Source organism: Motacilla alba, chromosome 5 (assembly GCF_015832195.1).
Source record: "Motacilla alba alba isolate MOTALB_02 chromosome 5, Motacilla_alba_V1.0_pri, whole genome shotgun sequence".
NCBI lineage: Eukaryota > Metazoa > Chordata > Aves > Passeriformes > Motacillidae > Motacilla > Motacilla alba.
The window spans coordinates 21,298,951-21,320,487 of NC_052020.1; the positions used below are offsets into that span (position 1 = coordinate 21,298,951).

Below are 21,537 nucleotides of genomic sequence, written 5' to 3' on the forward strand. Positions count from 1 at the left end.
CCTCTGGAGGCAATCATCCGTCCAACAGTCCACCCATCAAATCCATCACTCTCCAGTTTAAAGAGAAGGATGTTGTGGGGGATCGTGAACTGGCAGCATGAAAATGCAAAAGCTTAGAGGCAAAATTCAGAGATAAAACCTGTTCTGAGTGAGCCCAGAGAAGCAATAGACACATTGAAATGTCCCAGGAGGCAGGAATCATGGTATGGCAAGTCAATGATGACCATCATAGCAGAGAGGCACAATGCATCCAAACTTCAGCCCGTATAAAAGCAACATCCCAATCGCTTTATGTCTTTTCAATGAAGGATCGAGTACTCGTTCTCTCTTCTATTAATTTGTCCTAGCCAGCATTGTACACATTGTAGAACTTTTCAACAAAAGTAGCATAAACTCAGTATAAACCAGTTATGTGTCTCTCTTTCACAGATGCTCTTTGAGCTAAACAATTTGTGGATGCTATGTCTGCTTTTAAGTCTTCTTGCCAAATAACATATTTCACAGTCCCATTTTCTTACTCTTTAAGATGTTTTGTCTCTAATATTGGTGTATGAATGTTCCACACAAACAAGACAATCAAAGATTCTGAAGAGGGCTGGGTTTTCAATCTTTAGCCAGCCTTGCCCATGTGGAAAGACATGCATTTTGGTCTGCAAACGAGAGCGCCGATTGAGCGCAGTTAATGTGCACGGCACACACTTTGTGGGGGTTGTGGGAGCTTCTGGATTGTAGAAGAGAGGAGCATTACTAACACATTCACAAACTATTTCAAAGGATGTTCTACATTTCCTACACACTGTGGCAGGGTAAGCAGTAAGAGGGGTTACAAGCAGCCTGTGTACAAAGGCAGCAACCTGGGGAAAAAAATACAGGGAGAAAGAAAAAACCGGCTCTGTCTCCCTAATCCCTTTTTCGGCTGAATTTGGAGATGTGACTTGGAACAGACTAGGCGTTTTTCCAGACGGCCATGCGGCGCAGCTCCGGGCGCTGCAGGGAAACCGCGCCGCGAGAGCCGGCGCCTCCCTGCGGCCGGGAGCGGCTCCCGCCGGGACGCGCTCGGCTGCTCCGCGGGGGCCGAGCGCCGCCTGCTGGCACCGCCTGGGAGCGCGTCCGGGCAGCAGCCGCAGGGACTGCCGCTCCTACGGGAAAAACTTCTCGCCTTGCCAGGGAGAAATTTTGCAAGAAAACCCTATCGCACTAGAAGGAATTCGTGGGAAATCTGCGCTTGTCTGAAGACAGCACCTAGGTGCTTATAGCCACGCAGGATACCTTTAGTGTGTGCCAATAAAAGGCTTTACATCTGCAAACATAGTCATGCAATCATTGTATTCCCCTGTGATATCTGGACAGCTCTCTTTTCTGGAAAGCTGTCCACAGATTTTTAAGATGGATGGAGGGTAATTGCTGTACTTCTTCACATGTAAAACCTCTGTTAGTGACTCAAGCCCATTTCTAAAAAGTGAGATTAGAAGAATTCAGGAGCAATTGCTCATCCAGCATAAGCCAACAAATGGACTCTATTTCAGTCACTTTATAATTCACAAAAACCTTCCAGGTTTGGTTCATAGGATTAGACCACTGTTCCAGTGTGAAGTTTTCATTAAGCATGTCTTCTCCTTCTGTCAGAAGTCCTTTTTGCCCCATCTATGGTTTTGTCTGAGGCTGGTCCTCCACCAAAACCCAGAGAACCTGTGGGATAGGAATAATAATTTTTTTCCTCCAAGGAAAACAGAAAACTTCAATAATTTCACAAGTAAATTATTTTTCCTCTGGAGAACCTGCAGTGATTTCAGAGTATTTGATTTATGGGCAGTGCACAGGAATGGGAGTCAAATGTATAATGACAGCACTTTATTACCAAATTTACCACAGGGTTATCACCACATGCTTGGGTTTGCAGAGATTGAGAAGAAAAAAAGAGAGAAAAGTCCTGACTGATGGCCAGATTAACCCTGTTTCGTGAAACTATGAGACTTACACTGCAAAGTCTAAAAAGCTGTGTTGTTCTCAAATGTGCATTTCAAGCTTCTGAGTTCCTAAAAATGCCTTTTCAAAAATATCACAACTTTAATAAAGAGATCCATTACTAACTTTGAAAAATAATTTCAAACAATTTCTTTAAAATGTGTAACACTGTCAGCTCTTCATTTATTTTCCTTTCATATAAAAGCTAAAGACTAACGGTGATTAATTTTACAGAGGTTCATTACAAAAAATGTTATATATATTTCATAAATAGGTAAAAAAACTAAAGACTAGGAAATGGAAATTGTTGTCAGGAGAGAAAAAAATGAAACGAATGATGTAAAGAAACAAGGAAGCAATTGAGGAAATAAAATTCCAGGATCAAAGGATGGAAATAGAACAAACCTCAGAGAAAAGAATTTTTAATGTGGCTCTGAACACCCCTTCTTATTTTGTGTGTTCTCTGTTAGAAAGACAATGAGAACAGCTGAATGTATCACCTCTACAGAAGATAGAAAAGTGCAATTTCAAGGCCTATAATAGATGTTATAAAAATGTGATTAAAATAGTTACTTGCAACAAAATACATAATGCTATCATAGTATTTTGAAGTTGCTTACCATCCCACCCTACTAGCTAATCTCCCTGCCATGCAGCCAAAGTCCCTTGGAGTTCACGTCCCATCACTCTCCAGTGTCTGAAGCACCCCTTCTGCTCGGCTGTAGAATGCAAAACCAGTCTTTTCCAGAAGGTACACTGTCCCTCTCACAACCAGTTTCATTCATGCTTACTTCTTTTTTTCTCCACAGCTGTCACACATACAACAATCCATAAATGCAACATATTTATCCATGCTTGCTATGGAATGTAATCACAGTTTGATAGAGCGTTCTTGACCCCAAAAAAAGCAAGAAAATGAGATAACAAGGCAGCTCCATCTATATAAACACTTCAGCAGGGGAGAGTAAAAGGCAGTTTAATGAGATGTTCATCTTGCCTCCTTTGTGGCCTAGTTGTAAGTTTGCCATGGTAGTGCTGATAAAGATGATTATACTGAATTTTAAAATCTGCATTCAGACGCAATGCTGCCTGGAAACTGCTGGAGGACAAGAGATTGACGTCTCTTAATATCCGCCAGGCTGCCTGAGGAAGCTCTTCCTTCCTAGAAGATGAGAGGTTCTCTTAAGCATGCAGCTCTTTTGTTACATTAAAAATATTTCTTCTCTCATGTTACATTTTGTTCCCACTACTAAGATTACCCAGCATATTCTTTTTAGATTACTTTGGGTAAATGTGATGGCCACAAGCACACAGAGGGGCAGGATGTGGTTAGAGCTCCCTGGGATCTGGCAGCAGCCACAAGCTTCCACACTCTCAGACCCCATCAGAGTGCGCAGGAATGACATGAATCCACTGGTGGAGGAATGCCCAGGTAAAGGCTCTGCGTCTCAATTCAAGGAAGGGGAGAAAGGTGACTGATGCCTCCAACAGCATCCTTCATGCTGCTGAGGATATTCAAGAAAGGTCCAGTGCTTTATGTAGCTCAGCCTCAGATTCACATAAGGGGAATCCTCTTTCATTTTAAGTGCCTGTGAAATTTGCAGGAGGCTAAATCACATTGATATACTGATATATATCAATATATCATATTGATATATTGATATATAAGAGAAGACACTGCTACAGTCTTAAAACCTTTGCCACAATTTCTATTTGGCGACTGGAGCCTAATGAACACATGCTGCCTTCATTGGCATGAGTTGCAGATACTTCAGTTTCTGGAATTAGGGAGCATCTTCCTCTGCAGGAAGAGATGCAAGTCTCCAAATGACAGGAAAGTGGTCTCCTTCTCGTACTGGGAGCTCAGCGTGCAACAGGCACTTCCCGAGCATCTTCCAATGTACTTGTGTAGGACAGACAAAAAGGGATACGGAAACGAGGCGCTGGGGAAAAGCATCAATCAAGGGAAGGAGAAGGAGTGCGGACAAAGCCCAAGGGGGAGGTAGGGGGGAACAAAAAAACTGCAAGAGGTGAAGGCCATGGCGCATCTGTGAGCAGAAGGCCCTGCTACGAGCCTGCGGCGGGGCGGATAACGCAGGGCTCGGTGAGCAGCCGCTTAGGCCGGGCCTCCGGGAACGCGGCCCGACGGGCGCTCCCTTGTCCCGCTCCCGGTCCCGGTCCCGATTCCGCCCCGCTCCGCCTTTGGCGCCCGCGCGTCCCGGCCCTGCAGTGCCACCGCCCACCGCCAGGGGGCGGCGCGCAGGCGGCGGCGCGCGGCCGCTCCGGGACTGCCGCCTCGCTGGTGCTGACGACGCGGCCCGAGCGGGAGCGGCGGCCGGAGCGGCGGCGGCGGCGTCAGTGGCGGCGTTCGGTGTTTCGGCGGCTCTGCCCCTTCCTCGCCGCGCCATGCCCACCGTGGAGGAGCTCTACCGCAACTACGGCATCCTGGCGGACGCCACGGAGACGGCGGGCCAGGTGCGGTGTGGCTGCGGCCTGCAAGGCCTCGCTAGGCCTCGGGCTTGCGTAGCGCCACGGCCGGGAGTTCCGGGCCGAGGGGGGGCGGGCGGGGCAGGGTGCCGTCAGAGGGGCTCCTCGCCTCGCCGCACAGCCGGCCAGCCCCCGGGGCTGTGCTCGGGGTGGGTTTCCTGAGGCCGGCGGCGGCGCAGGGCGAGTAGGAATGAGCAGCGCGCCCGCGGATCTGCAAGGACCGCAGTTGCTTCCGTCGCTTTCGCAGCATCCGCGTCGTGTCGGCAGCTCTCCTTTAAATGCGGCGTCTCCGATATTAACCGGTTCTTGGCTAGAGTCAGACTGTTTTTTGCAAGGGGGCGGAGAGTTTCGCCTGGCGAATTCGGGCCTTGACGTCTTTGACGCCGCAGTTGCAGATCCAGCGCACTGGCGGGTCTGGAGGGCGTCTGGCAGGCTGTGTTGCTAAAAGGCTTGCTGAGGGAAGGTGAAGTCTCTTACGGTTTGAAAGCTGCCCGTGGCCCTTTTTTTTCTTCTCTGAGACAAGAAAGTAAGGTCGACCCTCAAGACTGAAAAGTAGTTTTTCTGCGAAATTTTGGCAAGATCTGTTAACACCATTACTGAATTACTCAAGAAAGGAGGATGACTTAGAATATTACCAATAGAAAATATTATGATTAGTTACAACTAGTTTTGGAATTGCATTAGTCCCTCGTTTTCCCAAATGGCCCCCTGAAAAAGCAGAAGATACTTTTTTTTTCCCTTTTGGGGGTAATATTAATAAGTAGGAAAGTAGTTTTGCCATATCTGTATCTAACTGTGGATTTAAAACTAAATGAGAACACTGCTATACAATTTCATTTAAAAAGTTCTTTAAGAGAACAAATATTTTGGTGATGGATTGGGGACAGGAGAGTGTTGAAGGTTATTTTTTGTTTTAATTCAGGTCCGTTCACTTTGCTTGTGTGGTTATGCCCTAGTGAAACAAAGCATCCTTGCATACAGTCCAACAAAACCATCACCTCAGAGCCAAAATCAAAGTGCAAATAAAATGTAGGGAACTGCAGGGAGAGGTGCAGTAAAACATGCTGTTACCTTGCCACTTCAGAAATGCACAGTTCATCTCACTTTGATTCTTGTGAGTAGCTTTTGTGAGGAAGGAATGGCCGTCTTAGGTAGAGCAAATTCCAGCATGGTTATGAAATGCAGCCTGTGACAGGGTAGGTGTGTAAGAACCTCTGAGGGTAAGTATAGAATGGGGATTCCTAAAACACTCTCCCAGCTTTGCCCCTCTCCAGCTTTTGGGTTCTCAGAGCCAGAGGAAGTGTCTCTGTGACAAGCATAACTTGTGAGGTTATTCTTCAGTGAACTTTTCTGATGCTCTGTTGAACTGAGTGTGCTTCTGGCATATAAAGTTTCTGTGCTAAAACATTTCATTGTTTTGTTAACCTTTGTGGTGGAGTTACCTCTGTGAATTTGTCCTTTCGTAATCTTGCCTGGTGGCTCCAATTTCTGCGTTCTGAGAAGCCTTGAGTAATTGTTCCTTGTTCATCAGTTTTATCCCGCTTAGTGCTGTATTATCTCTTAACAACATCATGAACGTGATCTCTTACTGCAAAACGTCACGGTCACCCTGTTTCAAACAAAGAAACACTGAGCATGGGCATGGGGACTGCCAGAAGTTGTGGCATCAGGAGAAGTACTGAGCTTGTAAAAGTGTTTCAGTTGAGAAAGGGGCTCAGGTATGAGGTGTCCACAAGTGGAATGAAGGTGAGAAGTTGAAAAAACTATTAGGAAGCTGGCTGAAAATAAAGAGGAAGACAAACATTTCTTCATAATGCATTGTGAAACTTGGCACAGGGCACTGCAGGGCATGAATTGATTCAAGAACTAACCTAGAGAAGTTAATGGATGATTGGTCGATTAACAGTAATTGAAAACAAAGGTCTGGACACTATCTCCAGCTTAGGACATTCCTCTGTTACAGATGGGAAGGGAATGCACGAGACAGAGGGATCACACTGCTTCTGTAGTTGCCTGTGGTTTTTCTAGAGCACTCCATGCTGCCACGTACAGATGAAACAAACTCCTGCCTGAAGTGTATTTTGCCTACATGGTCGGAGTAATTAGCATACAGGAACACAAATGCAGGGAGCACAGGCTGCTCTGTCCCATTGCTGCACGAATGCTTTTTCATATGTATTAAGTTTTATGTTATGTGTTCTACAACAATACTTGTTCTTAACATGCAGCTTGATATCCCGTGTCTGTACTGATGTGTGTTCTCATTGCTACTTTGTGCTGGCTCATTCCTGCCTTTGCTGCTGAGTGCACTGCACTGGCCCAACTACAGAGGGAGCTGGGTGGTGATGCGGTTCAGCTGAAAGGCAACTGATTCTTTCACTTCTTTATGTTTCATGCAGATCTGTATCCCACTCAAGATTCTGGCAACACAGCTATCAACAAGCTGTAGGGAGTGCTTCAGGAGCATGGGCACTAAATTTTAAAATGCAGCTTGCTTTAGAGGGCATTAATGCAGTGTACTGCTTTGTAAATTAGTATCTGTATTTGCTATGGGACAACTTTCACGTGGAGTAATGGTGATGAAATATGTGGCTCTGGGAAATTTAATGTAAATAAAGCAAAGAAAGTGTCCTGTGCTGTCAGGATTGCTGTTCAAAAGTAGAATAAGCTGTTTTAAGCATTCTTTTTCCCAACCGCAAGGAAAATTAACCTTAGAAGGTCCTGATTTCTACTCGTCTCCTAATAATGCTGACTTCTCTTTCACAAACACACAGCTAACCACAACAAAGACTTCAATTAATTTAAAGTTTCAGTCCTGCAGGCACAGAATCAGAAGGACCTGTGTGATTCTAGTTAGAGCAGCTAGAGAAAATTTTACTGTTGTTGAAGTGTTTATTCCTGTATTTGGAATATATATTTCTGTATTTAAAACTGGAGATTTCTGGGATTTTTTTAAAATCTAGTTTCCCTTAACAGTTTTTCCAATTATTGTATTTCATCCCAGATTAGCTACCTGAATAGATAAGAGATTCCAGGTGGAGTTAACTACCTGAATAGATGCCAAAGATACTTTAGCACCATATATGCTAATAAGAACTTGTGATCCACTACAGTGGCACAATTACTGGGAAAGGTAATCTCTACTTCGAAGACACAAAGTGGAGAATCCATGAGCATACAAAAGACAGAAACTCCTTGAAAAATTCGCCAAGTTCAGTGGCAGGGATCATAAAATTTCTTGCACTAGTCTAATCACAGTGTGCAAGAGGTGTTACCCTTAGGCCCGGCAGCTGGAGCGGTACACGCTTGAACAGACAGGAGCCAGAGCAGTAAAAGCCAGGCAACAGAGGCAAATATTATCAAATTGGCATGGTTATATCAGTCTGAGAGAAAAATATATTCCTTTGCAAGAAGCTTGTATAATATGGTTTACTTAAATAGTTTCAGTGAATGGGAGAAAAAAGCCCTTCCCTGTCTTGAGAATAAGCCAGAATTTTTCCATTTATGTATTCTGATTTTGTTTTTTAGCATAAGGATGCTTACCAGGTGATCTTGGATGGTGTGAAAGGAGGTGCCAAGGAGAAGAGACTTGCAGCCCAGTTCATTCCGAAGTTCTTCAAGCATTTTCCTGAGCTAGCTGACTCAGCTATCAATGCCCAGTTGGACCTCTGCGAGGATGAAGATGTTTCTGTAAGAATGAGAACCTTGTAGCAAGTTGATACTTGGAATTTATATTTTGCTATTTTTTTCTCTTTTTGTTTAATGGGCTGTGTCTTTTGGAAGGGCAGGCTTGGTCTTTTGGAAAACATAAATTTAATTGTATTCTTGCATTTAATTCATTGTGTGATGGTTTGGGAAGATGCATTAGTTTTCATTTATCTTTTTTAGCTCCCACCACTGATCAAAGGAAGCTCTGTAGAAAGAAACTTACAGTTTATTTGAATAGCATTTACATGGCTTCCTATCAAAAGGCACTTTGTGGTAATTGATTCTGATAAATACTGCTGGGAGACAGAATCTTGTTTGCAACTGAGAACGATGGGGATGTGATTCTGACTGTTGTGCCTCTTGAGAGGCTTCATGCTGCTTCTGTGGTGCTGGTAGAAGCTGTACCTTTGAAGCATCTCTGTTTATCAGGTCTTAAGGGATTTGGTCAGATCATTCAAGGATTTTTTTCAGTGCTGGGAACAAACCCTAGAGTTTATCCCTTCCATATGCACAAATGTAGAACTGTCCTTCTGTCAGCAAATAAAACTCCTTAATAACACACATTCCAGCCTTTATTTTGTTGATCATATGAATGATTTTGTGAACAAAAGTGCTGTTTAAATTTGATTTTTCTCCAGTGCTGCCTAGCTCTAAGAAAAGTATATTATTTTCTTCATGAATATGTCACAATAGGGGGATTTGGGGTGTTATGAAATTCCTGAAATTTTAATTTTTTTTTTAATTTCCATGTTATTGACAATTTCAATAGATCCGGCGACAAGCAATCAAGGAATTGCCTCAGTTTGCCACTGGAGATAATCTTCCTCGAGTAGCAGACATACTGACCCAGCTTCTGCAGTCAGGTAGGATTCACATGCTGGCTGATCTTGTGGCACACCTAAGAGTACATACAATTTTGCTCCTGTAGAACATTTTTCATTGATTCATAATTTATCCCAGTGCTGTTCATGTCTTTCTTGTGTTTTCTCCTGCTTTATATTTGCTGTATAGTTAGGCTGAAAGGGCATTAATTATTCTAATCAAAAGCAAAAATCTTTCTTTTAGATAGAACAATTTTTTTTCATTCAAGTTCTCTGAAAGCATCTGTAGAAAAGGTCATGATGGGGGAAACCTTCCAGTTATAGCTGCAGTAAATTGCTTTCTGAAAAAGAGTTACTGAATTTCTGACCCCGTTTCTAGAACCTGAAAAGGCCTGATGGCATTTTGTTCCATACAGTTGCATTTTGGGTGCAAAATAAATATTTTGAGGGTAAATTCAGAATTTAATATACATTTAATCTCAGTAAGTTATAAAGTACTAAATATTAGGTGTTCAAACTTCTGTTAAAACTGCATGGTTAAGACTCTGGGCTTCTCAAGAAGATAGGTTTTGGTTTGGGTTTTTTGATGTTTCTTCATTTAGTTTAAGAGATAAATAGTTCCTGCAACACAGAAATACTGTAGATTAATAAAGAGTTTAAAAATAAATAACTATGTATTTTACATTAATTAAGTGAAAGTTAGCTTCTTTATTAAAATAACTAAATATAGAGATTAATAAGTTCCCTTCAAGTTTTCAGTCCTATCAAGTTTTAAGGTTTAGTTTTGGCAGGGAGACTAAAGTGACAAATAGCTTTTTATTTTTGCTTCCAGCTTCCTTAATCATGACTTTGAACTTCCTCAGTCTAATAGTTTTTAAAAATACAGGTTATGTTGTTTATAGGTAAATGCTGAGGACAGAATACTTCTTGTGCAGGATTAGCCATTTTGGTTTTCTGCTCTTACCTTTGCATTTCGAGTGTATGTATGTGAATATTTTTTCTCTCTCCAGATGATTCTGCAGAATTCAATTTGGTGAACAACGCCTTGCTCAGTATATTTAAGATGGATGCTAAAGGTAAAGGGCACGTTTTCCTATACATGGCTTTTATTAATACTTTCCAGTCTGTAGAGGGATGAGAACAGGACTCAATTTTGTATCATCTTAGTACAGTGCAAAAGTGAGACACACACTAATTGTTTGTGTCTGCAAACAGTACTGAACTTATTAACTGTGGATCTGAATTATGCAGATTAATAAAAGAGTGTGAATTTTTATGTCAAGGTATATGAAAATTGTAATTTTTTTTAAAAAGTTAGTATAGCAGTTATTTTTAAATGTATCATGGAATACTAAAAGAGGGAACTTCTTCCTTCTATGTAAATGGTCCAGGTCATAAATTCTAAAATAATTTGCATTACCCAATTTATTCTCCATTCAGGGACTTTGGGAGGTTTATTCAGTCAGATTCTTCAGGGAGAGGATATTGTGAGAGAGAGAGCCATTAAGTTCCTTTCTACAAAACTGAAAACCTTACCAGAGGAAGTGATGACGAAGGAGGTGGAGGAGTTCATATTGACTGAATCAAAGAAGGTGAGCGTCTGATTTCAGTTCAAACTCAAGTATTGTTCAACCATCCCTTGTCATTGGTGTTGCTTTGGAGGTCTTTTTGAGCATTTTACAAATGTGATCTTGTACTTACCTATTCTGATACACTCCAAAGTTTGCAGCATTTTTTGGTGGCAATGTTAAAATCATGGCTCTTCTAATTTTGTAAGAGTGACTTTGATTAGAATTGGACCCAATCATTTACATTGGAAAGAGTCTTTGAGAGATTGTTCAGCTCAGTGAATCATGCTCAGCTGAATTCTGATCAGACTTCCTGGTGCTTTTTCCAGTTGGGTTTTGAAAACCTTCTATGAAGGAGAGTTCCTATACTCTCTGGGCAACCAGCTTCAAGATTCAGTTGTCCTCAAGAGGTGTTTTTTTTTTCCCTCTATCCATTTGAAACCTCCAATTTTAGTTCTGTGATGTTGTTTCATTCTGATCATGTCCACCTCATCAAAGAACCTGGCTGTTATGGGCACTGTCTTGCTCTGAAGTGTTGGAAGATAAGTTAGTTTGCTCCACCCACATACAGCTCTCTTCCTTTAGGCTGGAAAAGCCTGATTGCTTTAGGTTCTCCTCGTAGCTCATGTGCTCTAGACACAAATCACTTTGTTGATTTACCTTCCTAAAGCTTATCAAGCACTTCCTCATACAGGAGAGCCCAACACTAGGTGCAGTATTCCAGATTTGGTCAGATGAGGGCCCAGCCAAGGAACTGTCAGTCCTCTGTCCCTTTGTTTCCCTTAGTCTGTGCTGTTGTCCTTAGCCCAGAACACTGCTTGTCAGCCAGGGCATGTTGCTGTCACTTGTGTTTAGCCTCCTGTCACCCAGAACCCTCAGTCTTCTCAGCAGAGCAGTTCCCCAGCCAGTCCCCTACATCTACTGATGCAGGGAAGTTGCTTCATCCCAGGTGCAGGATTTGGCATTTGTCTTTGTAGAATCTTTGGAGATTTCCATGCATTCCCTAAGCTGAGAAAGATGCAAAAAGTTTTAAAACAACTAGTAATGAGTAGATACTTGTTTAATATTTATTCTGCCTGAAGCATTTATTTTTGTTAGATAGGAGTTTGTTCTCAACAAAAGTTTGTTTTAGAGTTAAAAAAACTGTTTCTTATGCACAACTTGATGACAGTTGCTTTGATTTGTAGGTGCATTCAATTATACTGAATGTTTTCATGTGTTCCTTCAAACTTGTGTTTTTAGATAACTAAATGCTAAATTTAAATGATAAATATTTGCATACTTTACCTTTTCAAATCCAGTAGGTTTGACTTGGAGGCTTGCAAATTGCCACCACAAAAATATGTTTTCTGGTTTTCTGTTAAGGTTCTGGAAGATGTGACCGGCGAGGAATTTGTTCTGTTCATGAAAATATTGTCTGGATTAAAAAGCTTACAGACAGTCAGTGGGAGGCAACAACTGGTGGAGCTGGTAGCTGAACAGGCTGACCTGGAACAAACGTTCAATCCATCAGATACGGACTGCGTGGACAGACTTCTGCAGTGCACTCGGCAGGCAGTGCCATTGTTCTCAGTATGTATTTGTTTGCTTTGCATGAGGACTGTTGAGGAAACTTAATGATGAGCTTGGCTTTAGTGTTCCCAATGATTATGTTTGAAAGACCACAAATCAGTACTTCACCTCTAGACTCTAATGTATCCAAATGTTGGAAAACATCCTTAAAGCCTCCAAACACAAAGATACCTTGTGTTTTTCTCTTCTCTTTTCAAATTTAAGCTGTTACAGTGAATTATGACAAGATTCTCACATCATTTTGTATTAATTTGATTATTTCAAGTCTAGTGCCAGGCAGTCGTGGAGCTTTAAGGCCTGTTCTTGGGTTGCAAGCAATCTTTTCAGCTGCTGTTGTGGTCATCCTCTGAATTTAGGCTACCTGCAAAGGAGTTCTGTGTCTTAGGAATAAGAGGGAAGTTTCATAAAGCTTTAAGGTACAGCTGTGAGACAGGCATTTATAAGGGTGGAGGGATGATGGGAGAAAAACATTTAGCCCCTTCAGACTGCAGACTAACATGAATAAAGTGTGATGGTTTTTTTGTGGGATTGTTTTGTTTTGTTTTGTTTTTTTCAGAAAAATGTTCATTCCACAAAATTTGTTACTTATTTCTGTGAGCATGTTCTGCCAAACCTCAGCTCTTTGACTACTCTAGTGGAGGGTCTTGATATCCAATTAGAGGTAAGCCAAAGCTAAAATGTTTCCAAATAGTGAAAAATAACCATCCTAGATAAAGACAGCTATTTGAAAAATAACAAGCTCTTTCCTCAAGTAGTTTTCATTTCTTGGCTTGTAGGAAAAGTAGCTGCACTAGAAAAAACATTTGCTCTATTGAGGCATGACTGAGCATTGCCTTTTAAAGCGTGTGTCATCTGTCCCAAGCTTTTGAAGCAAGGTAGAATAAGTAGATCAGTGTAATCATTTTTATATTACTCTCAACTTTTTTTTTAAGCACATAGCATTTACTGAAATGATGGTTGCATAGTTTGGGCTAATTTAGCCTCCTAAGGGAGTGGCTTAATGTCTGTAATTTTGTTTACATTAATCAGTGCTACAGCTTCAGTTAGATCTCTGTGGCTCTCACTTGAAGGTGAGCTGTGCTGCAGATGTGGGAGATTAAGTTTTGTTTACTTGTTGACTAATGCTTGTTGGGATTAGACACGCAAACCTGTGTTTCTCTTTACAGACAGGAAAAACAAATTAGGCATGTTCTTCCTTGAACTGCTTCCTACTGTTTTGGGAGGGGTTTAGTTGTAATAGCTGGCCTCTACTGTGACAGCCATCACTGTGATGTGGTAATTGATTTTAGGTTGAATGTTAAGCTTGTGTACTTTCAGTTAACACACAAACTACTTTATGTGTAGGTTTTGAAGCTTCTTGCTGAAATGAGTTCATTTTGTGGTGATATGGAAAAGCTTGAATCAAATTTGAAGAAGCTGTTTGATAAATTGCTGGTAAGACTAATTCAGTTTTTATTCATGTAAAACACTAAGAAATTAAGTTTTCATCAAAACAAGTTATTTTTATGTATTCATCTCTTAATCCTTTTTCTGAAGTGGCTATTTCAGAGATAGTCCTGTCCACTGGTAGAAGGTTGAACATAATTTAAAGCCTTTGTAGATAGAGAGCTGTTACCTGAATAATGTTTTTATTTCAGTAAACTCGTGTGTGTTTTTTCTTTTTAAATTTCATAGTCATGAGAGACTCGTGTTGATGTCATTAAACACTGTATCTGCACTGACAATTCTAGGCAAATTCAGCACTATTTCAGAAGCATTGGTGCAGTACATTATTGCTTCCTGTGGTAGTTGTGCCACCATAGTATTTCTTCTGAGTCAAGTCACAGAAGTGTAGGTAAACCAACTGCACCAGGACTTTATTCAGTATTTCATCCATTAGTATAGAGATAGCGGATACTTCTGAAATTGTCAGCACAGATGAACCATCCAATTCAAACACTGTGAAAGAGCAGTCACTCAGCATAAATGTGTCTCATGCATTTGTTTTCCTTTCTGTTCTTCAGGAGTATATGCCCCTCCCACCAGAGGAAGCAGAAAATGGAGAAAATGCTGGCAATGAAGAGCCCAAGTTGCAGTTCAGTTATGTGGAGTGTTTATTGTATAGCTTCCATCAGCTAGGTCGCAAACTTCCAGACTTCCTCACAGCCAAGCTGAATGCAGAGAAATTGAAAGACTTCAAAATCAGGTAATGATTTAGAGGCAAGTGTTAATGTTCTGTTACAAGGTGTTTGTTAAAAAATGTGAGTGGAGTTCTGCGGGGCTCAGTACTGGGGCCCGTGCTATTCAACATCTTTATCAGTTACCTGAATGAGGAGATTGGCTGCATCCTGAGTAAGTTTGTGGGCAACACCAAGTTGAGTGGGAGTGTTGATCAGCTGAAAGGTAGGAAGGCTCTGCAGAGGGTTTTGGACAGGCTGAATCAATGGGCTGAGGACAACTGCATGAGATTTAATAAAGTGGAGTGCTGGGTCCTGCAGCTGGGTCACAACAGCCCCATGTAGCACTGCAGCCTTGGCCTGGAGTGGCTTGAGAGCTGATCAGCAGAAAGGAGCTTGCAGGTGCTGGTTGAAAGCCAGCTGGGTATGAGCCAGCAGTGTTCCCAGGTGGCTGAGAAGGCCAATGACACCCAGACCTGTATTAAGAGTAACGTAGCCAGCAGGAGCAGGACAGTGATTGTCCCCCTGTACTTGACACTAGTGATGCCTCACCTTGGATGCAATATCCAGTTTCGGGACCATCGCTTCAAAAAGGACATTGAGGTGCTGGAGTGTGTCCAGAGAAGGGCAGTGGAGCTGGGGAAGGGTCTGGAGCACAAGTCTCATGAGGAGTGGCTGAGGGAGTAGGGGCTGTTTAGTCTGGAGAAAAGGAGGCTCATGGGGGACCTCATTGCCCTCTACAGCTGCCTGACTGGAGGTTGTAGTGAGGTAGGAGTCAGTCTCTTCTGCCATGTCTCAACTGAAAGGATGAGGAAATGGCCTTATGTTGCACCAGGAAAGGGTCAGATTAGATACTAGAGAAAAAAAAATTACTGGAAGAGTGGTTGGGCACTGGAATAAGTTGCCCTGGGAGGTAGTGGAATCACTGTCTCAGGAAGTGTTCAAGAGGCATCTGGATGTGGCACTTGGGGGTATGGTTTAGGTGTGACAGTTGAGTTAGCTGATCCTGTAGGTCTCTTCTAACCTTTATAATTCTCTGACTCTACAAAAGTGTGAATTATTGTCTGGATACTAAAGAAGCACAAATCAGATTGATGGAAAACTTACTTTGAACATTTTTTGTAAAGGGGAAGAAACAAGATTACAACTTCCCTTTGCTTATGCTTTTATTTCTATAGGACTATGTAAATTTTACTAAAGGATTGCTTTTAAATGTTTTAGGCTACAGTATTTTGCTCGAGGGTTGCAGGTGTATATTCGACAGCTTCGTCTGGCACTTCAAGGAAAAACAGGAGAAGCTTTGAAAACAGAGGAGGTAAGAATTGTTCAGGAATTCTGATTTTTCTAATTGAGCTTATTGGAAGAACCATTGGCACATACTAATTGGCTGCAGTAAGTTTTAAGTATGCAAATAGATTAAGGGAATGCTAGTGCTAACATTATTGCAAGTGCATGTTACCTTGTGCTGTATTTTGCAAGCGAAGATGATCTAGTTTCGACTTTTAGCTGCTTGCTGCAGCCACGTGTGTTTGTTTTAATTGTGCTCTGTGCTTTGTTTTGAAGGGGAGATTTTCATATGTTGAGCAAAAAAAAAAACCACAGTGGGAACTACACTGGAATATTAAAAGCAACTAGTTAGTGTGAAACTACAAGAATCTTAAAAGCAGCTGTGATAAAAACTTAGAAGTGTACACACCTTTCACTATCACTGTTATTATAGCAATTCACTAGGAAGAGCAGTGAGTTTAATGTTAAGGCTTTGTGTAATGAGGTTGGCATAAAGCTACTAGATGCTCATTGGTGTCTGTTTTTTTTTAACAGAACAAGATTAAAGTGGTTGCTTTGAAAATAACCAATAACATTAATGTTTTAATCAAGGTAAGTCCTCCCATTATGAAGGACTAAATTCCCAGTGCAGAGTAACCTATGCAGAAGAAAGGAACAGATTTGAGCCAAGTTGTTTTATGTTATTGTGTGTTGTGTTAGTTGGTGGCAGCAACTCAGAGTTGGTGCTGCTTTACTTTTTCTGAAGAGAAGGGGATCAGTCTTGCTGATCGTGCTAGCAGCTTAGCTTTTGCTGCTAATTTTCTTGGGATAGGGTGTGGACACACTTTCTTACAGCACTAGTTGTCCCTAGGAAAAGACCACCTTGCTTCTTTAGAGGTCTCTGGATTTTCTTGTCATTTCCCTTTCCTGCAATGTCAGTGAGGAATACGGAATAGTTCAAAGAGGTGCAAGGAGATATAAAGGAGGGAGGAGGCAAAGCAAGCTTCTGTACAGAACCTGTGTCTCCAAAACGCCTGGAAGAGATGGGCTGCTAGAAAGAGACTTTCATCTGGGCCCATGAAACCATTCTGATTTCTTCTAACAGCTTTTCCTCTCTTTCTTCACTCTCACTTCCCACAATAAACCAAAAACTTGGCCCACCATATTGAGAAGCCTGTCTTGTACCATGAGGAGGATATCAGATGTCTTCCAGCAGGAGCCACTGTAGTTCATTGTAAGATGCTTGATGTGCACAGGGAAGGAGAGAAAGCCTGGGCTTTCTTGGTAGATGCCCCATTCCTTGGAACATTCAAGGCTGGTTTAGATGGGGGTCTGAGCAGCCTGATCTAGTGGAATAAGTCCCTGCTTATTGCAGGTCATTGAAGTAGATGGTATTTAAACATCCCTTCCAACCCAAACTAGTCTATGATTCTGTATTTAGAATACAGAATCAGTGTAAGACACTATTCTGCTAAGAAATCCTACTTGAATTTCCTAGTAAAGGCAGCCAGATAAGGCAATGTTCTACTGCCTTCTCTCTCTGCCATGGTATTAAAGGGTTCAAAATTATTGGAAAGTAATGGTTATTCTGGAGTCTAGTAAGTAAGTAGCTACAATTCTGAAGTGCAATCAACATAAATTTAACTGTAGAATAAATGTCCAATTCTGCATCCATAGGATCTGTTCCACATTCCTCCTTCTTACAAAAGTACAGTTACATTGTCCTGGAAACCAGTACAGAAGGCAGATGCAAGGTAAGAGTTCTTCACACAGTAAAACAGTGGGGTTTATTTTGTAAACAGTAAAAACTAATCTTCCAAGCTGTGTCTGTACAATGCAGACAGCATGTGAGCTAAAAGTTTCACATCAAAAATAACACCCATCCTGTGGCTGTGGAGAGATGCCTTTAAGTCTTGCTTTAGGGATACCAAAGACAATCACTGGAAGCTCTTCTGAGATACTATTATTCAGAGCATTGTCATTGAGTGCTGCTGGCTTCCAGTGGTTAATCTTTGTGGCTGTGCTACTTTACTGTACTTGTCACCATAGGGGTGTAATGATATGTTTTTGTTTTCTTCTGTCAGTCAAAAAAGAGCAAGTGAAGATACAACCTCAAGTTCACCCCCAAAGAAAGCTTCAGCAGGACCAAAAAGGGATGCCAGGCAAATATACAATCCTCCCAGTGGGAAATACAGCAGTAACCTGGGTAGTTTTTCTTACGGTAAGTTAGGCAGCTTGGAAAAACTTTGTCTAGTGACAGTTGTGTTTTGGGGTGGAGTAAATAATCACATTCATGGAAGATCAAATTGTACTTCTCACAAAATTTTGTTTGTGCTGGTCTCTTCCTAGCTGTTGATGTATTGCAGCTTTTGAATGTTACGAGCCTATGACTTACGTCATTTGCAAGTTAGTTTTAGTAGTGTTTTAATACCTAGAGTTAGTAATTGAACGGTTGTGTTCTCTGTTATGACACACAGGGCACCAGTTTCCCATTGAACAGGCCAGTAGCAGCAAATGGCAGAGCTGGGTCACCTGACATATAACTGGACCTGTGCTGCATTCCTATTACAGCCACTGCTGATGTTGCAGACCTGATCCAGAAGTTCTGGGAATTGCCAGGTTCACTGTACATGCACACAGTTATATCCTCGTGCTCCCGGTCACACTGAATCTGCCTTTCTGCGAGTCATATTTTTGGGTGAAGCACAAGAGCAGTTGCAGACTGAATGAGTAGGACCAGCAATGGCAGCAGCCCATTCCTTTCGTTCCTGTAGGCCCATTGGTGCTATCTCTGCCAAATAAATAGTCTGCTATGACAAATTGTCACCCACACCCACGGGCTGAAAAACTGTTATAAAGCTTTGGCAGATGTATAAAGCAAAGAGAAGAGATAACACCATGTGAAAATTTCTTATTCTAGACTTCAGGTGACACACCTGTGTCTTTTAAGATAAGCTTGTAATCTGGCAGGTCTAAAGATTGGGAAGCATTCAACCAGAAATGTTTTATTGCTTGCTACTGTTTATTGTTAGTGAGATGCTTTAGCCTCATCAGTGAGCTCCTGATTTCTATAGCCTTTAAAACCAACATGCAGTTCTCTCCGTAGATTAATATAAACTGTATTTTAAGACTATACTTGAAGAGAAATCATGAAAGGGGAATGAGGGTTTGGTACACCTTCAAATAATCCAAAGAAACTATATAAACTTATTAAGGTTTGTGTTATTGGGGATTTTTTTGCTGTGATCAGATATGTTCTTAACAAAGAGAAAGGAAAACCTTTCTACAGTATTCAAATAGTTTGTGTGGTATCCATCTCTAGCTAGGATTTATAACTGAATGACGATACCAGTCCCAGAAAAAAGAATTAATATGCTGGTGATAATGTTAAGGATAAGAAAGGACAGATGGAAAGACAAAGTTCTGGTTTTCCATAGTTTTATAAAATCACTAGTAGCAAGTCAGACTGACACCTCAAGGTTAATATTGTGTTATTGAACAGGAGGAAGAGCTAGGCAGCCAGTTTTCAATTCTGTGGTGATGGATTGGCCCAAATACAGTCCTAAATTACAGGGACAGTTATGTATCACAGTATTAGTATGCAGAAAGGCTGCACTTAATTTGGATAGGCTCGTTCTCCTGACCTCCTTTTAAAATTAGTGGGGTGCATTTTCCATCAGAAAATAACTCAGCAATCTCATGGTCCCTAAGGAGGCATAGCCTCAGAGACTGAAGTTACCCTTCAATACCTCCATATCCTGCTATTCACTTTGGATCTGTTTACAGCATAAAACCTTCCTGAAAAGTTTTCACTCTTATTTCAGAGCAAAGAGGTGGTTTCCGAGGTGGACGAGGAAGAGGCTGGGGAGGACGTGGCAATCGCAGCCGAGGAAGAATCTACTGAGAAGATTGCTAAATCTTCCATGGCCCTGAAGGGCTAAAGTGAAAGTGCTACTCAGCAAGTTTGCTTGGAGCATTGTTTTCTTCAAGGACTGCCTTCCATTGAGACTGACTTAAATGTTCTTTATACCTTTGTATGTATGATCTACTTTTCTAACGGACTACAACTTGTCCATAGTGAAACTACAACTGTATTTTTGGATGCTTACAGTCAGCAGTTTTGGGTTCTTACTTTTGAAGTGTCTTCAAGATTCAAAATTGGAAAAGAGCATAGATGTTTCATCAAAAGCTGCATCTTGACAGTTTGTATATTAACCTAAAAGCTACTGCATAACTGAAATATATAATTGAGTTTATGTATTAAGTAATGGACAGGAAAGGCATGACAACAGAGATATGTGTTAGATAAGCTTAGCAGCTGAAGTAATCCTTTCCTCATCTGTAACCATATTTTGCAATATGTGGAGAAGAGTACCATTGTTAAATTTGCTTTGATTTACTTTCTTTAATTGAATTGAATTAAATACTTGCTTGTTTTTTAAAGTTTGCAACATGGCTGGAAATCTGTTCTGCTTGTAGCATGAAGCAGTCTTCTTACTTAGAGATGTGGAGAATGTGACTTTTTTGGTTTGCACATCTTACTCTTCTCTGTGCATTGTAATACAAAAGTGATGTTTTGAAAATTAATTTGTAATGTTTAATATGAATATGTGCATATAGTCATGCCGTGAAATCTCAGTAAATGAATAGCATAAAAAGCCAAAACAATAAATGATTAATTATTTCAGGAATGGGTAAAGACTGATGCAGTGATTAAGCTTCATAGACTGGAGCTAGACCATAGGTGTTTCTGGCTCTTTTCTGTTTTATGCAGATTTCTGGATTAGTTGGCACTTGAGGGTGGGCTGGTTGGTTGGTTTTTCTTGTTTTGTGATTTTTGTGTGTGTGTGTTTTGGTTCTTTTTTTTAACCAATAGTTGCATTTAAAAATATATAAATAAAATTGTATTTTGGGTAACATTGAAAAATTCCAGCTACGTAGTTCAATTGAGGTGGAAAAGTTAACAATTCCATGCTATTTTTTTCCATTCCAACTTGAGATTTTTATTTACTGATGTGCACCCAGAAAATACAATGTAAGAGCACAATGCTTTTTTTTTTATTCTCACCACTCAAAATTTTAACTTCTCAGGTCATTCAACATTGTAAAGGAATTAGTATATAGTAAAAAGAAGTCAAAACAGGAAAAGAATTCTAATTAAGTGTTCCAGAGCATGTTGATGTAAAATACCTTAGGCTTTAGAAGAGTGAATAATACTTCTTATTCTCCTTTTTTTTGCCCAGCGATATCCACAGAAGGTGATGTCTCCCCACCCTATTTCCATTTGTATTTGCTTGTGAATCTCATTCAGGTGTTTTCATTAACACTCTTTGATATTTATCACTACAATCAGAAGGCCAGAATACCATAATTATGTCAAAGTTAGAAACATTGTTGAGGATTCTAAATTCAAAGTCTGTTTTTGCTTAACTCTGGAACAGTAGGTAGGAAACTTTGGACATTCCAGGACACGGGAGCTGACTTTGTATTTCTCATTACATGCCAGCTGCTAAACTCTGATTTGGCATTAAAACTATGAAACTTGGCTAAAAGCTTTGAAGTAATTTGTGAGGTCAAAATGTCACTCTGAAAATAGGCACTAGATATGTAATAAGCTTCTATTAGGAGGGAAAAAAAGGAAAAAGAAAGGACATTTTGCACTTGCGGCTATAATTGGTATTTTGAGGGGTGTTAATAATGTAATCCCAAAGCCTAAACATAGCTTGTATTTCGACTAGTAACTAGGTACTAGCAGCTTCTTTTCTCACTGAATTTTGGGTGAGTTTTCTTTGTGTGACTCCTGTATTTCAGAGGTGATGTGCAAAGCTCTTGTGGCCTCAGAAGTAGTTAGATTATTTTCCCCAGTTTCCTATCTAATTTTAACATAGCGAGTTCTTGTGGAAACACCTATTTACCATCTTGTTGAATTGTAAATGTTCCCTTACAGCTTTGGAATAAATTCATTTTGTAATTTTGTTTGGCTCATTGTTTCAC

At 40.9% G+C, this 21,537-nt stretch overlaps 1 protein-coding gene across 1 annotated transcript; it reads left to right on the forward strand.

Moving 5' to 3' along the window:
* Positions 1-4,223: 4,223 nt before the first annotated feature.
* API5 (apoptosis inhibitor 5) lies at positions 4,224-21,518 on the forward strand. Its single transcript, XM_038137166.1, has 14 exons — positions 4,224-4,440; positions 7,981-8,142; positions 8,930-9,023; positions 9,992-10,057; positions 10,422-10,573; positions 11,915-12,121; positions 12,678-12,782; positions 13,466-13,555; positions 14,125-14,306; positions 15,499-15,592; positions 16,099-16,155; positions 17,221-17,297; positions 17,628-17,764; positions 19,368-21,518. The coding sequence occupies exons 1-14, from the start codon at positions 4,372-4,374 to the stop codon at positions 19,445-19,447; spliced, it is 1,572 nt and encodes a 523-aa protein (XP_037993094.1). The 5' UTR covers positions 4,224-4,371; the 3' UTR covers positions 19,448-21,518.
* The last annotated feature ends 19 nt before the right edge of the window (positions 21,519-21,537 follow it).